This window comes from Stigmatopora argus, chromosome 24 (genome assembly GCF_051989625.1).
Source record: "Stigmatopora argus isolate UIUO_Sarg chromosome 24, RoL_Sarg_1.0, whole genome shotgun sequence".
Lineage (NCBI taxonomy): Eukaryota > Metazoa > Chordata > Actinopteri > Syngnathiformes > Syngnathidae > Stigmatopora > Stigmatopora argus.
The window spans coordinates 4,953,789-4,971,786 of record NC_135410.1 but is presented as its reverse complement, the minus strand read 5'-3'; the positions used below and the strand labels follow the sequence as shown (position 1 = coordinate 4,971,786).

The window sequence follows — 17,998 nt, the reverse complement described above, 5'->3', positions numbered from 1 at the left end:
TGGATAGAAATCAAGTTTTAATGTAAATTATCATACTCGGCCAAAACATGCTTTTCAGCCCCTGAAAAGCACATTTTGGCCATAAAAACTGAAAATGTCCCCTGCAACCAAACAAACTGTCGGACACACAAATCTACAATGGACATAGTGTAAAATGGTCCAATTCAAGTAAGTTATTCATTTGGCATCATTCGAAGTGATAGAAATCAAGTTTTAATGAAAATTATCATATTCGGCCAAAACATGCTTTTCAGCCCCTGAAAAGCACATTTTGGCCATAAAAACTGAATATGTCCCCTGCAACCAAACGAACTGTCAGAGACACAAATCTACAATGGACATAGTGTAAAATGGTCCAATTCAAGTAAGTTATTCATTTGGCATCATTCGAAGTGATAGAAATCAAGTTTTAATGAAAATTATCATATTCGGCCAAAACATGCTTTTCAGCCCCTGAAAAGCACATTTTGGCCATAAAAACTGAATATGTCCCCTGCAACCAAACGAACTGTCAGAGACACAAATCTACAATGGACATAGTGTAAAATGGTCCAATTCAAGTAAGTTATTCATTTGGCATCATTCGAAGTGATAAAAATCAAGTTTTAATGAAAATTATCATATTCGGCCAAAACATGCTTTTCAGCCCCTGAAAAGCACATTTTGGCCATAAAAACTGAATATGTCCCCTGCAACCAAACGAACTGTCAGAGACACAAATCTACAATGGACATAGTGTAAAATGGTCCAATTCAAGTAAGTTATTCATTTGGCATCATTCGAAGTGATACAAATCAAGTTTTAATGAAAATTATCATATTCGGCCAAAACATATTTTCAGCCCCTGAAAAGCACATTTTGGCCATAAAAACTGAATATGTCCCCTGCAACCAAACGAACTGTCAGAGACACAAATCTACAATGGACATAGTGTAAAATGGTCCAATTCAAGTAAGTTATTCATTTGACATCATTCAAATGGATAGAAATCAAGTTTTAATGAAAATTATCATACTCGGCCAAAACATGCTTTTCAGCCCCTGAAAAGCACATTTTGGCCATAAAAACTGAAAATGTCCCCTGCAACCTAACGAACTGTCGGAGACACAAATCTACAATGGACATAGTGTAAAATGGTCCAATTCAAGTAAGTTATTCATTTGGCATCATTCGAAGTGATAGAAATCAAGTTTTAATGAAAATTATCATACTCGGCCAAAACATGCTTTTCAGCCCCTGAAAAGCACATTTTGGCCATAAAAACTGAATATGTCCCCTGCAACCAAACGAACTGTCAGAGACACAAATCTACAATGGGCATAGTGTAAAATGGTCCAATTCAAGTAAGTTATTCATTTGGCATCATTCAAATGGATAGAAATCAAGTTTTAATGAAAATTATCATACTCGGCCAAAACATGCTTTTCAGCCCCTGAAAAGCACATTTTGGGCATAAAAACTGAAAATGTCCCCTGCAACCAAACAAACTGTCGGAGACACAAATCTACAATGGACATAGTGTAAAATGGTCCAATTCAAGTAAGTTATTCATTTGGCATCATTCGAAGTGATAGAAATCAAGTTTTAATGAAAATTATCATATTCGGCCAAAATATGCTTTTCAGCCCCTGAAAAGCACATTTTGGCCATAAAAACTGAATATGTCCCCTGCAACCAAACGAACTGTCAGAGACACAAATCTACAATGGACATAGTGTAAAATGGTCCAATTCAAGTAAGTTATTCATTTGGCATCATTCGAAGTGATAGAAATCAAGTTTTAATGAAAATTATCATATTCGGCCAAAACATGCTTTTCAGCCCCTGAAAAGCACATTTTGGCCATAAAAACTGAATATGTCCCCTGCAACCAAACGAACTGTCAGAGACACAAATCTACAATGGACATAGTGTAAAATGGTCCAATTCAAGTAAGTTATTCATTTGGCATCATTCAAATGGATAGAAATCAAGTTTTAATGAAAATTATCATACTCGGCCAAAACATGCTTTTCAGCCCCTGAAAAGCACATTTTGGCCATAAAAACTGAAAATGTCCCCTGCAACCAAACAAACTGTCGGACACACAAATCTACAATGGATATAGTGTAAAATGGTCCAATTCAAGTAAGTTATTCATTTGGCATCATTCGAAGTGATAGAAATCAAGTTTTAATGTAAATTATCATACTCGGCCAAAACATGCTTTTCAGCCCCTGAAAAGCACATTTTGGCCATAAAAACTGAAAATGTCCCCTGCAACCAAACAAACTGTCGGACACACAAATCTACAATGGACATAGTGTAAAATGGTCCAATTCAAGTAAGTTATTCATTTGGCATCATTCGAAGTGATAGAAATCAAGTTTTAATGAAAATTATCATATTCGGCCAAAACATGCTTTTCAGCCCCTGAAAAGCACATTTTGGCCATAAAAACTGAATATGTCCCCTGCAACCAAACGAACTGTCAGAGACACAAATCTACAATGGACATAGTGTAAAATGGTCCAATTCAAGTAAGTTATTCATTTGGCATCATTCGAAGTGATAGAAATCAAGTTTTAATGAAAATTATCATATTCGGCCAAAACATGCTTTTCAGCCCCTGAAAAGCACATTTTGGCCATTGTCAAGTTATCTCTCCTTTTCTTCAAATTTTGCCCCAAACTTGAAAAGGGGCCCCGATCTTATCAACGCAGGAACAACTCAAATCCTTCCAGTTTACACTTTTATTGAAGTTTATGGTTATAGGAAGTGGTTAGGTTGAAAACCTTAAAGAAAGGGGAAAGGAGGGAGCATGTGACGTCACTCAAGTTTCACGTTACTATGGTGATCAAAGTGTTGCTCTTGAGTTTACTACTAGCATCTTGAATTTACTACAGAAAAGCAGGAGAGTGTTGAAATGATAGAGTGGAAGTGCATGGGTACATTAACTGATCGAGTAAATCAAACACAAATATTCACTTTACAGAGATAGGTCATATGAGTAATCCAAGTTAAGGGAAAATACAAAGAGTGCAACTTAAGGTTGCGAGAAGCAAATTAAGCATCAATCAGCTGGCATTTAGGTGGTACTTATTTTATCCTACCAGTTGCGTGTGATCGGGTCTGAAGGGTATTCCTTGGTATTCCTTGCTCCTTTCTCGCCTGTCTACTTTCAAGGCTTGAATCTGAATGGTTATATCCTGGCTCATGCCCTATGATCTTAGGCAGGAAATGAGGCGAGGTGACTTTTGTTTGGGTTTTCTTTTCTGCCCTCTGTTGGCCTGGATGAGGGGCAGACATATCTTCTCCAAAGTTGACTTGACACCTCCCACTTGGCCTCTCGGTTCCTGAACCCAGAGAGGTCACACAGTTCCTGGTTGCTCTCGTTCGTTTCTTTGTTGGTCTATTTCTGTTCTTCCACAGGTATCAGGACAATGATGCGTCGTACATCTCTATGCAGAATTGTTGAGGGGATTTTTGTGGGGGGTTTCTTCGCGTGATCAGATTTGGTAGTAGAGACGGGGTAGCTTGGGAAGGTCTTGACGTGTACATCTCTGACGATGCCTCTTGTGTCGGGGACGACACTATCGACTCGTCCAAGCTTGTACTGGCCCCTTAGAGCATTTTGGTCGGCCAGCCAGACGATATCTCCCGTGGCTACATTTCTGTTCGTTGTGTGCCACTTACTTCGGATGAACAAGTTGGGTCCCGCCAGCTGGCTCCACTTCTTCCAGAATCGGTCGACTTCGGTCTGGATGGCTCTTAGTCTCTTGTAGGGGTATCCTTGAAAGTTGAAGCTTCCTACATCTCCCTCAGGTCCTGTCCTTCCCAGCAGAAGGGTGTTTGGGCTGATGTAGTCTATGCATTCCTCACGACTTTGCGTCCTGGCGTCAATGGGTCTTTCGTTGGCCAGATTGGCAGCCATGTAGAGGAAGGTTTGGAACTCACTCCACGTGAAGCATCTGTCTCCTGCCAGGTTGTGCAGGGCACGTTTTACAGCGCGTACTGCGGCCTCGGCAGCTCCATTTCGGTGTGGGGAGTCCGCAGGGTGGAGTTTCCAGTTCCATTCCGTTCCGTGCGTGGAGGCTTCATCCTCGACTCTGGATGCTTCCAGCTTCCTCCGGAAGGCATGCAGTTCTTTGAGGGCTGGCCTGGCGCCCACAAAGTTTTTTCCAGGGTCTGACCATATCTTCTTCGGGTGTCCCCGTAATGCTGCAAATCTCTTGTAGGCCAACAGAAAGCCTTCAGATGACAGGTCATTTACTACGTCTGTGTGTAGGGCTCGGGATGCCATGCAGCAGAAAACTAGTCCCCATACTTTGAGTCCTGATCTTTTCTTCACCTCATCCTTCACTTCGTAAGGGCCGAACAGGTCCACAGTTGCGTATTGAAATGGTCTGGCTGGCGTTGTTCGCTCGGATGGGAGGTCGCTCATGATTTGTTGGCATCTTTTGGCTCTGTTTTTTCTGCAGGTTACACAATTGTTTACGACCTTCTGAGCCAATCTTCGGCCTCTTATAACCCACGCTTTCTTCCTCATGCGCAGGAGTGTACCTGCTGTTTCTTCATGGTTTGCGTTGTGGGCTTCTTGTGCCAGAAGAGAAGATATCCATGCATCATGGGGTAGAATTGGTACGGCTGTTTTGTCGTTGTCGAAGATTTGGAATCTTCCTCCGCAGACCAAGAGTTCGGTCTCCGCCTCTCTGTATACCGCCAACCTGTTGAGGGTGGTGTCTTGGAAGGACGCGCCCTCTTGGGCTGCCTGGAAGAGGTCTCTCTTTGAATCTTCGTACTCACTTAGTGTAAGTACAGCTTGCTTGGCTCTGGACTTTATCTGGTCTGATGACAGTCTCTGGCTCTTTGGTTTACTTGAAGTTGGGTCTTGTTCCAATACACTTTTCCATTTTGTTGCCGCTCTCCATACCCAGGCTATGACCCTGATCAATTTGGTTAGGCTGCTGAATCTCCTTACATCGATCAGTTCTTTCACAGCAGATCCGGCTGGAGGTCTTCGGGCTCGGGGATCATCTCCGTTTGCAGCCCCTCGTGGGATACTCCGATCTCCCCCATTCGTGGCATGGGTCGGATTACTTGTTCCGGCAGATGGTGCATCGCTCGTCCTTCCTCTCGTCTGTGACCTGGTCTGTACGGCAGTGAAGGACTTCCTTTGGAGTTTGTTGATTCCTTCCCTTGCATGGGCAGCGACTTCTTTGGCCGACTTCTTTGGCCACTCCTCTATGGGCAGCCTTAGGAATTCGGGTCCGTCTTGCCACGCGGAGCCCTCTCTGAGGTCCTCCGGGGCAACTCCTCTTGTTAGCATGTCCGCTACATTGAGGTCTCCCTGGATCCACCACCAGTCGTCAACGGACGTGGTCTTCTGAATTTCTCCAACTCTGTTCGCGAAGAAGGTTTGATATCCGTAACTGTCTCTTTGGATTGCTCCTAACACAGTTTGACTGTCCACTAGGTGGATCCATCTTTCAATCTCCATTCGACTGTGCTTTCCGATGTATATCCTGAGGTGAGCTGCATAGACAGCGCCACATATCTCAGCTTTCACTGGTTCTCCCTTCTGGTCAAGTGGTGATAGTTTCGCCTTGGACTCGACGAGTCTGACTTCGGTGCCCGTCGCTGTCTCCCATCTGAGGTACACCACGGCCCCGTAACTCTGGTCACTTCCGTCAGAGAATGTCACTCCCCACGGTTTTCGGGTCCAGTTCCGTGGCGTGAGGCTCCTGTGGAAGGTAACTTGGCTGAGACGGACGTATTCTTCAAATAACTGGATTGCTTCTTCCCTTAACTTTTCAGATAGAGGTTTGTCCCACGTGTCTTGGGTTCTGCTGGTTCCAGCTTCTTGGAAAGCTTTCCTGACGAGAATGGCACCCTTCTGCTTGGCGGGGGTGACAAGGCCTATCGGATCATAGAGGCCAGCTACCTGGCTTAGTAATTGTCTCCTGGTCAGTGGTTTGGGAGTGTTTTCTCTCACCTCTTCTTCCAGGAGGTTTTGACCCACTCTCATTTTCTTTCTTCTCTTAGAGAAGTTAACTGAGGTCATGGGGTACAGTTTGTCGCTTTCGACAATGTAGCCGACTCCAAGGGCTTTGTCGTCTTCTCCTCTTCTTTGATTTGGTAGAATGAGTATATTGCTGGAAGATGCTCCTGCTGTGAGTATCTCCCTCCCACTTTGGCCTGACCGGAGCCAGGGTTTGAGGATGAAGCCACCTGCTTTCAGGATCTCTTCAACCCTTTTGGTGTATCCATCCAGTTTTTCCAAGTCGTTATGAGAGGTCAGCACATCGTCAACGTAAGAGTCTTCCTCCAGGATTCTGCACTCCTCTTTTAGGTGAGCAAACATGGGTAGCTTTGCAGTCTCTCTCATCGCCAGCTGTGCAATGCATCCTGCTGGACGATCGCCAATGTTGACTCGGGTGATGGCATACTCCTCAATTTCACTTTCTTCTGTGTCTCTCCAAAGAAATCTGTGTAGGTGCATTTCTGGTTCTTCCAACCACACTGAGTTGTACATCTTCTTGATGTCTCCAAGGGCTGCATGCACTCCTCTTCTGAATCTGAGTAAAACTGCTCGGATTGGGTTGAGGACGTCTGGTCCTTTCAACAGGATATCGTTCATGCTAAGTCCCTTGAACTTCTGGCTGCTGTTCCAGACCAGGCGCACTGGTGTGGTGACGGAGTGGGGGTTTGGCGCTACCAAGTGGCTAACGTACCACACCGGTCCTCTCCAATTGGTGATCATTTCTTTGCTGAGTTTCTTCGCTGCTCTTCTTTCCACCATTTCATGGACTTGGGATGCGTATGCCACTTTCCACTTGGGTTCTTTCTTGAGTTGTTTTTCTGTCCTCAGAAAGGTTGCTTCTACTCCACTTCTGTTGTAGGGTAGAGAAATGGGGTCTTCGATCCATGGGTATTTCGTATCCCAGTGAGGTTGGTTGACGTGATCATCAGTGGTGACATAGGTGAGGCCTTTTCTGATGACTTCCAGCTCTCTCTCCTCGCTCAGTGTCATCTCCTTGCCTCCTGGCTGGCAGTTTCCACATCTGCATCCTCCACACTTTGGTTCGCAGGCTGCCCCAATACTGTCCCATTTCCACCAGTTGAGGAATTCTTTGTCTGTGACAGTGCTTCTAGTTTCAGCTTTGAATTCCTTTGATTCTCTGAGTTCTTGGTATTTCACAGCCGTGGCCCTCATGGACCGTGCAAAGTGTGTTTTGGATGTGCGAGCTGCCACACTCTCTTCCTCAAAGAGGTCTGGGTGCGTTCCACCAACGGTCTTCCCCAATGGTCCGTCCCATAAGACGAGGTCGCCGATCACTTTCACCCTCTGTGGTGCGAGGCGTCCTTCCCGGTGACCGATGAGGAGCTCGACCTGCTCTGGTCTGTGCAGGTCCTCTAAGCTGACTTCTGGGAAGAACCCTTTCAGTTCTTCAGGTTTGATGGTTCTACTTATCTTGGCTATTTCTTTCAAACCATAGCAAGTGAGTTCATGGTCTCTTACCGTCCCCGTGGGTGTCTTGATTCTCACTCGGAGCTGGTACTTTTTTGTTCTCTCTTTCAGAACCATCCCCCCAACACCGTGGACCAATAGAGTGACCTTCTCGCTTCTGAGGTTGAGTCTCTTGGCTGCGCTGTGGGTAATGTAGTTTGTGTCAGATGCCAAGTCAATCAGTGTTCCGATCTTCTGACCTGCATTGGCTGTTACTTCGAGGAGCATAAGCATCACTGGGAGTTCCTCTCCTTCACCATGCCCCATTGCTGCAGACTTGTCGGTGCAGAGCGACCTTGCCGAAACATTGGTGAAGGCACTCTTCCATTCTTCTGCCGCTTCGGGGGACAGTCCAGACACGAATCGCTGTTGTCGTTCTGTCAATTCGAGCCTCCCCGTGTTTGGTCTTGGTGTCGCTTTTTCTCTCTGACACAGGAAAAAGTGATGGTCTCTCTTGCAGCTCTGTTTCCTGCACAAGTAAGTGTCCCTGCATTCGCTTTCATCCTTGTGACACCCTAGGCACTTTTTGCAGGCTCCCAACCTTTCAACTGCACTCAACTTGTCTTTCGGTTTCAGGTTTTTGAACGCCTTGCAGAAGAACAGCTTCTCTCCGTGCCCCTCTTCCCCGCAGACGACACATCCCCCTTTGCTCGTGGACTTGGTTGAGGCGTACCTTCTGGGTTCGCTTTGCCTCGGTTCCCCTGATCTTCTCTCGGGCTTCAGAGGTGTATTAAGCTGCTCGGCCCTCTCCAAGACCCCCTCTTGGCCCTTCAGGTACCTTAGGAGGCTGTCAAAGTGGTTGTCTGGGGTGACTCCATTAGCTTGGTTGGTCATGAAGTCTAACCAGTTCATCTTTATTCTTTCTGGTAATTTCCTCTCTATTGATCTGATTACAAGCAGATTTTTGATGGCTGCAGTGTTGTCGATTTCTATGAGATCGTTGAGGGCCTTTTCGATTGCTCGGATCATGTCAATCACTTTCCGGGGTTGGTCTAATGTCAGGATGGGGATTTTATCCAGGTCTTCAACGATCTCCAAGGCTATTGTTGTTTTGTTTCCAAATCGGTTTTCCAGCATCCTGAATATGTCTTCGGCGGTCTGACAGGTGTACAGGCCTAGGTCTCTGCAGATTCTCCCGTCCACACTTTCAAGGAGTTGGAGCCTTCGGGCTTCCTTCGAGCCAGTTGGCTCGCCTTGTTTCTGAAGGCTTTCCCAGGTCCTCTTCCACGGGTAGAAATCTCTTCTGGAGCCCTCGAATTTGGGCAGACTTGTGGCCTTAATTTTGAGACCGGGTGCCTGTTCTGCAGGCTTTGTTCGGAGGGTTCCTTCTTGTTCTGCTCCCTCCTCCTTGGACATTTGTAGGTGTTCTGCCTCCCTTGTATTGATGGTGACCCTCTTTTCTTTTAGGTCTTGTAGTCTTTTCTCCCAGGTGGGTCTTTCTTCTTTTGGGATCCATTCTTCCCATTCCTTGAACGCTGTCATGAGCTCAAGTATGCTTCTTCTAGCATGGGTTACTTGCCGTTCATAGGCATCATTACACGCCGCAGTCACTGGGGTCCTAAGGGCGTGTCCGCAGTATATTTCTGCTTCCGCCATTGCAGACGTGAGCTCAGTCCTGCCGCATCTCTCCCAGAGACTTAATTGTACTATCTCCCTTACTTCTGTCAGCTTGGTATCACAGTCTTCTTGGGTCTTCTTTATTTTCTCCAATATTCCTCCGATATCTTCCTCAGAACCTCCCCGTTCGGCAAGGAGGCCGAGTTCGTAATCGCTATTGGTGTTATCTACCTCTCGTGCTTGTGCATAGAACCTATTGTATTCCCTCAGCAACTTTGATTTCTCCAGTTTTCTTGCCTCTTTCCTTAGGTACCTGGCTTGATTGAAGAAGGCTCTTTCTGCTTTGGCCCTTTCGAGCCTTAGCTGCTCAATTGTTTTCCCAGTGGCTTCTTCCGCCATGGCTTGAGGCCTCGCTCCTCTTGAGGCCCTTCCGACGACTGCGTTGGCTTTGACTCAAGGCCTTTAATCCTTTGTCTATGATGCCACGCTGGTTTTCAACTGTCAAGTTATCTCTCCTTTTCTTCAAATTTTGCCCCAAACTTGAAAAGGGGCCCCGATCTTATCAACGCAGGAACAACTCAAATCCTTCCAGTTTACACTTTTATTGAAGTTTATGGTGATAGGAAGTGGTTAGGTTGAAAACCTTAAAGAAAGGGGAAAGGAGGGAGCATGTGACGTCACTCAAGTTTCACGTTACTATGGTGATCAAAGTGTTGCTCTTGAGTTTACTACTAGCATCTTGAATTTACTACAGAAAAGCAGGAGAGTGTTGAAATGATAGAGTGGAAGTGCATGGGTACATTAACTGATCGAGTAAATCAAACACAAATATTCACTTTACAGAGATAGGTCATATGAGTAATCCAAGTTAAGGGAAAATACAAAGAGTGCAACTTAAGGTTGCGAGAAGCAAATTAAGCATCAATCAGCTGGCATTTAGGTGGTACTTATTTTATCCTACCAGTTGCGTGTGATCGGGTCTGAAGGGTATTCCTTGGTATTCCTTGCTCCTTTCTCGCCTGTCTACTTTCAAGGCTTGAATCTGAATGGTTATATCCTGGCTCATGCCCTATGATCTTAGGCAGGAAATGAGGCGAGGTGACTTTTGTTTGGGTTTTCTTTTCTGCCCTCTGTTGGCCTGGATGAGGGGCAGACATATCTTCTCCAAAGTTGACTTGACAGCCATAAAAACTGAATATGTCCCCTGCAACCAAACGAACTGTCAGAGACACAAATCTACAATGGACATAGTGTAAAATGGTCCAATTCAAGTAAGTTATTCATTTGGCATCATTCGAAGTGATAAAAATCAAGTTTTAATGAAAATTATCATATTCGGCCAAAACATGCTTTTCAGCCCCTGAAAAGCACATTTTGGCCATAAAAACTGAATATGTCCCCTGCAACCAAACGAACTGTCAGAGACACAAATCTACAATGGACATAGTGTAAAATGGTCCAATTCAAGTAAGTTATTCATTTGGCATCATTCGAAGTGATAAAAATCAAGTTTTAATGAAAATTATCATATTCGGCCAAAACATATTTTCAGCCCCTGAAAAGCACATTTTGGCCATAAAAACTGAATATGTCCCCTGCAACCAAACGAACTGTCAGAGACACAAATCTACAATGGACATAGTGTAAAATGGTCCAATTCAAGTAAGTTATTCATTTGACATCATTCAAATGGATAGAAATCAAGTTTTAATGAAAATTATCATACTCGGCCAAAACATGCTTTTCAGCCCCTGAAAAGCACATTTTGGCCATAAAAACTGAAAATGTCCCCTGCAACCTAACGAACTGTCGGAGACACAAATCTACAATGGACATAGTGTAAAATGGTCCAATTCAAGTAAGTTATTCATTTGGCATCATTCGAAGTGATAGAAATCAAGTTTTAATGAAAATTATCATACTCGGCCAAAACATGCTTTTCAGCCCCTGAAAAGCACATTTTGGCCATAAAAACTGAATATGTCCCCTGCAACCAAACGAACTGTCAGAGACACAAATCTACAATGGACATAGTGTAAAATGGTCCAATTCAAGTAAGTTATTCATTTGGCATCATTCGAAGTGATAGAAATTAAGTTTTAATGTAAATTATCATACTCGGCCAAAACATGCTTTTCAGTCCCTGAAAAGCACATTTTGGCCTTAAAAACTGAATATGTCCCCTGCAACCAAACGAACTGTCAGAGACACAAATCTACAATGGACATAGTGTAAAATGGTCCAATTCAAGTAAGTTATTCATTTGGCATCATTCGAAGTGATAGAAATCAAGTTTTAATGAAAATTATCATACTCGGCCAAAACATGCTTTTCAGCCCCTGAAAAGCACATTTTGGCCATAAAAACTGAATATGTCCCCTGCAACCAAACGAACTGTCAGAGACACAAATCTACAATGGACATAGTGTAAAATGGTCCAATTCAAGTAAGTTATTCATTTGGCATCATTCGAAGTGATAGAAATTAAGTTTTAATGTAAATTATCATACTCGGCCAAAACATGCTTTTCAGTCCCTGAAAAGCACATTTTGGCCTTAAAAACTGAATATGTCCCCTGCAACCAAACGAACTGTCAGAGACACAAATCTACAATGGACATAGTGTAAAATGGTCCAATTCAAGCAAATAATTCATTTGGCATCATTCGAAGTGATAGAAATTAAGTTTTAATGTAAATTATCATACTCGGCCAAAACATGCTTTTCAGTCCCTGAAAAGCACATTTTGCCCTTAAAAACTGAATATGTCCCCTGCAACCAAACGAACTGTCAGAGACACAAATCTACAATGGACATAGTGTAAAATGGTCCAATTCAAGCAAATTATTCATTTGGCATCATTCGAAGTGATAGAAATCAAGTTTTAATGAAAATTATCATACTCGGCCAAAACATGCTTTTCAGCCTCTGAAAAGCACATTTTGGCCATAAAAACCAAAAATGTCCCCTGCAACCAAAAGAACTGTCGGAGACACAAATCTACAATGGACATAGTGTAAAATGGTCCAATTCAAGTAAGTTATTCATTTGGCATCATTCGAATGGATAGAAATCAAGTTTTAATGAAAATTATCATACTCTGCCAAAACGTGCTTTTCAGCCCCTGAAAAGCACATTTTGGCCATAAAAACTGAATATGTCCCCTGCAACCAAACGAACTGTCAGAGACACAAATCTACAATGGACATAGTGTAAAATGGTCCAATTCAAGTAAATTATTCATTTGGCATCATTCGAAGTGATAGAAATCAAGTTTTAATGAAAATTATCATACTCGGCCAAAACATGCTTTTCAGCCTCTGAAAAGCACATTTTGGCCATAAAAACTGAAAATGTCCCCTGCAACCAAACAAACTGTCGGAGACACAAATCTACAATGGACATAGTGTAAAATGGTCCAATTCAAGTAAGTTATTCATTTGGCATCAATCAAAGTGATAGAAATCAAGTTTTAATGAAAATTATCAAACTCGGCCAAAACATGCTTTTCAGCCCCTGAAAAGCACATTTTGGCCATAAAAACTGAAAATGTCCCCTGCAACCAAACGAACTGTCGGAGACACAAATCTACAATGGACATAGTGTAAAATGGTCAAATTCAAGTAAGTTATTCATTTGGCATCATTCGAAGTGATAGAAATCAAGTTTTAATGAAAATTATCATACTCAGCTAAAACATGCTTTTCAGCCTCTGAAAAGCACATTTTGGCCATAAAAACTGAATATGTCCCCTGCAACCAAACGAACTGTCAGAGACGAAAATCTACAATGGACATAGTGTAAAATGGTCCAATTCAAGTAAGTTATTCATTTGGCATCATTCGAAGTGATAGAAATTAAGTTTTAATGTAAATTATCATACTCGGCCAAAACATGCTTTTCAGTCCCTGAAAAGCACATTTTGGCCTTAAAAACTGAATATGTCCCCTGCAACCAAGCGAACTGTCAGAGACACAAATCTACAATGGACATAGTGTAAAATGGTCCAATTCAAGCAAATTATTCATTTGGCATCATTCGAAGTGATAGAAATCAAGTTTTAATGAAAATTATCATACTCGGCCAAAACATGCTTTTCAGCCTCTGAAAAGCACATTTTGGCCATAAAAACTGAAAATGTCCCCTGCAACCAAACGAACTGTCGGAGACACAAATCTACAATGGACATAGTGTAAAATGGTCCAATTCAAGTAAGTTATTCATTTGGCATCATTCGAAGTGATAGAAATTAAGTTTTAATGTAAATTATCATACTCGGCCAAAACATGCTTTTCAGTCCCTGAAAAGCACATTTTGGCCTTAAAAACTGAATATGTCCCCTGCAACCAAACGAACTGTCAGAGACACAAATCTACAATGGACATAGTGTAAAATGGTCCAATTCAAGCAAATTATTCATTTGGCATCATTCGAAGTGATAGAAATCAAGTTTTAATGAAAATTATCATACTCGGCCAAAACATGCTTTTCAGCCTCTGAAAAGCACATTTTGGCCATAAAAACTGAAAATGTCCCCTGCAACCAAACGAACTGTCGGAGACACAAATCTACAATGGACATAGTGTAAAATGGTCCAATTCAAGTAAGTTATTCATTTGGCATCATTCGAATGGATAGAAATCAAGTTTTAATGAAAATTATCATACTCTGCCAAAACGTGCTTTTCAGCCCCTGAAAAGCACATTTTGGCCATAAAAACTGAATATGTTCCCTGCAACCAAACAAACTGTCAGAGACACAAATCTACAATGGACATAGTGTAAAATGGTCCAATTCAAGTAAATTATTCATTTGGCATCATTCGAAGTGATAGAAATCAAGTTTTAATGAAAATTATCATACTCGGCCAAAACATGCTTTTCAGCCCCTGAAAAGCACATTTTGGCCTTAAAAACTGAATATGTCCCCTGCAACCAAACGAACTGTCGAGACACAAATCTACAATGGACATAGTGTAAAATGGTCCAATTCAAGCAAATTATTCATTTGGCATCATTCGAAGTGATACAAATCAAGTTTTAATGAAAATTATCATACTCGGCCAAAACATGCTTTTCAGCCTCTGAAAAGCACATTTTGGCCATAAAAACTGAAAATGTCCCCTGCAACCAAACGAACTGTCGGAGACACAAATCTACAATGGACATAGTGTAAAATGGTCCAATTCAAGTAAGTTATTCATTTGGCATCATTCGAAGTGATAGAAATTAAGTTTTAATGAAAATCATCATACTCGGCCAAAACATGCTTTTCAGCCCCTGAAAAGCACATTTTGGCCATAAAAACTGAAAATGTCCCCTGCAACCAAACGAACTGTCGGAGACACAAATCTACAATTGACATAGTCTAAAATGGTCCAATTCAAGTAAGTTATTCATTTGGCATCATTCGAAGTGATAGAAATCAAGTTTTAATGAAAATTATCATACTCGGCCAAAACATGCTTTTCACCCCCTGAAAAGCACATTTTGGCCATAAAAACTGAAAATGTCCCCTGCAACCAAACGAACTGTCGGAGACACAAATCTACAATGGACATAGTGTAAAATGGTCCAATTCAAGTAAGTTATTCATTTGGCATCATTCGAAGTGATAGAAATTAAGTTTTAATGAAAATAATCATACTCTGCCAAAACATGCTTTTCAGCCTCTGAAAAGCACATTTTGGCCATAAAAACTGAAAATGTCCCCTGCAACCAAACGAACTGTCGGAGACACAAATCTACAATGGACATAGTGTAAAATGGTCCAATTCAAGTAAGTTATTCATTTGGCATCATTCGAAGTGATAGAAATTAAGTTTTAATGAAAATCATCATACTCGGCCAAAACATGCTTTTCAGCCCCTGAAAAGCACATTTTGGCCATAAAAACTGAAAATGTCCCCTGCAACCAAACGAACTGTCGGAGACACAAATCTACAATTGACATAGTGTAAAATGGTCCAATTCAAGTAAGTTATTCATTTGGCATCATTCGAAGTGATAGAAATCAAGTTTTAATGAAAATTATCATACTCGGCCAAAACATGCTTTTCAGCCCCTGAAAAGCACATTTTGGCCATAAAAACTGAATATGTCCCCTGCAACCAAACGAACTGTCAGAGACACAAATCTACAATGGACATAGTGTAAAATGGTCCAATTCAAGTAAGTTATTCATTTGGCATCATTCGAATGGATAGAAATCAAGTTTTAATGAAAATTATCATATTCTGCCAAAACGTGCTTTTCAGCCCCTGAAAAGCACATTTTGGCCATAAAAACTGAATATGTCCCCTGCAACGAAATGAACTGTCAGAGACACAAATCTACAATGGACATAGTGTAAAATGGTCCAATTCAAGTAAGTTATTCATTTGGCATCATTCGAATGGATAGAAATCAAGTTTTAATGAAAATTATCATACTCGGCCAAAACATGCTTTTCAGCCTCTGAAAAGCACATTTTGGCCATAAAAACTGAAAATGTCCCCTGCAACCAAACGAACTGTCGGAGACACAAATCTACAATGGACATAGTGTAAAATGGTCCAATTCAAGTAAGTTATTCATTTGGCATCATTCGAAGTGATAGAAATCAAGTTTTAATGAAAATTATCAAACTCGGCCAAAACATGCTTTTCAGCCCCTGAAAAGCACATTTTGGCCATAAAAACTGAATATGTCCCCTGCAACCAAACGAACTGTCAGAGACACAAATCTACAATGGACATAGTGTAAAATGGTCCAATTCAAGTAAGTTATTCATTTGGCATCATTCGAAGTGATAGAAATTAAGTTTTAATGTAAATTATCATACTCGGCCAAAACATGCTTTTCAGTCCCTGAAAAGCACATTTTGGCCTTAAAAACTGAATATGTCCCCTGCAACCAAACGAACTGTCAGAGACACAAATCTACAATGGACATAGTGTAAAATGGTCCAATTCAAGCAAATTATTCATTTGGCATCATTCGAAGTGATAGAAATTAAGTTTTAATGTAAATTATCATACTCGGCCAAAACATGCTTTTCAGTCCCTGAAAAGCACATTTTGGCCTTAAAAACTGAATATGTCCCCTGCAACCAAACGAACTGTCGACACAAATCTACAATGGACATAGTGTAAAATGGTCCAATTCAAGCAAATTATTCATTTGGCATCATTCGAAGTGATAGAAATCAAGTTTTAATGAAAATTACCATACTCGGCCAAAACATGCTTTTCAGCCACTGAAAAGCACATTTTGGCCATAAAAACTGAATATGTCCCCTGCAACCAAACGAACTGTCAGAGACACAAATCTACAATGGACATAGTGTAAAATGGTCCAATTCAAGTAAGTTGTTCATTTGGCATCATTCGAATGGATAGAAATCAAGTTTTAATGAAAATTATCATATTCTGCCAAAACGTGCTTTTCAGCCCCTGAAAAGCACATTTTGGCCATAAAAACTGAATATGTCCCCTGCAACGAAATGAACTGTCAGAGACACAAATCTACAATGGACATAGTGTAAAATGGTCCAATTCAAGTAAGTTATTCATTTGGCATCATTCGAATGGATAGAAATCAAGTTTTAATGAAAATTATCATACTCGGCCAAAACATGCTTTTCAGCCTCTGAAAAGCACATTTTGGCCATAAAAACTGAAAATGTCCCCTGCAACCAAACAAACTGTCGGAGACACAAATCTACAATGGACATAGTGTAAAATGGTCCAATTCAAGTAAGTTATTCATTTGGCATCATTCGAAGTGATAGAAATCAAGTTTTAATGAAAATTATCAAACTCGGCCAAAACATGCTTTTCAGCCCCTGAAAAGCACATTTTGGCCATAAAAACTGAATATGTCCCCTGCAACCAAACGAACTGTCAGAGACACAAATCTACAATGGACATAGTGTAAAATGGTCCAATTCAAGTAAATTATTCATTTGGCATCATTCGAAGTGATAGAAATTAAGTTTTAATGTAAATTATCATACTCGGCCAAAACATGCTTTTCAGTCCCTGAAAAGCACATTTTGGCCTTAAAAACTGAATATGTCCCCTGCAACCAAACGAACTGTCAGAGACACAAATCTACAATGGACATAGTGTAAAATGGTCCAATTCAAGCAAATTATTCATTTGGCATCATTCGAAGTGATAGAAATTAAGTTTTAATGTAAATTATCATACTCGGCCAAAACATGCTTTTCAGTCCCTGAAAAGCACATTTTGGCCTTAAAAACTGAATATGTCCCCTGCAACCAAACGAACTGTCAGAGACACAAATCTACAATGGACATAGTGTAAAATGGTCCAATTCAAGTAAGTTATTCATTTGGCATCAATCGAAGTGATAGAAATCAAGTTTTAATGAAAATTATCAAACTCGGCCAAAACATGCTTTTCAGCCCCTGAAAAGCACATTTTGGCCATAAAAACTGAATTTGTCCCCTGCAACCAAACGAACTGTCAGAGACACAAATCTACAATGGACATAGTGTAAAATGGTCCAATTCAAGTAAGTTATTCATTTGGCATCATTCGAAGTGATAGAAATTAAGTTTTAATGAAAATTATCATACTCTGCCAAAACATGCTTTTCAGCCTCTGAAAAGCACATTTTGGCCATAAAAACTGAAAATGTCCCCTGCAACCAAACGAACTGTCGGAGACACAAATCTACAATGGACATAGTGTAAAATGGTCCAATTCAAGTAAGTTATTCATTTGGCATCAATCGAAGTGATAGAAATCAAGTTTTAATGAAAATTATCAAACTCGGCCAAAACATGCTTTTCAGCCCCTGAAAAGCACATTTTGGCCATAAAAACTGAATTTGTCCCCTGCAACCAAACGAACTGTCAGAGACACAAATCTACAATGGACATAGTGTAAAATGGTCCAATTCAAGTAAGTTATTCATTTGGCATCATTCGAAGTGATAGAAATTAA

At 41.3% G+C, this 17,998-nt stretch overlaps 1 protein-coding gene across 1 annotated transcript; it reads right to left on the bottom strand.

The window, feature by feature from the left end:
- Positions 1–3,391: 3,391 nt before the first annotated feature.
- Positions 3,392–10,221, bottom strand: LOC144069408 (uncharacterized). Its single transcript, XM_077594803.1, has 2 exons — positions 10,008–10,221; positions 3,392–9,689 (listed from the first exon to the last, which is right to left on the bottom strand). The coding sequence occupies exon 2, from the start codon at positions 9,443–9,445 to the stop codon at positions 3,392–3,394; it is 6,054 nt and encodes a 2,017-aa protein (XP_077450929.1). The 5' UTR covers positions 9,446–9,689; positions 10,008–10,221.
- Positions 10,222–17,998: the final 7,777 nt, after the last annotated feature.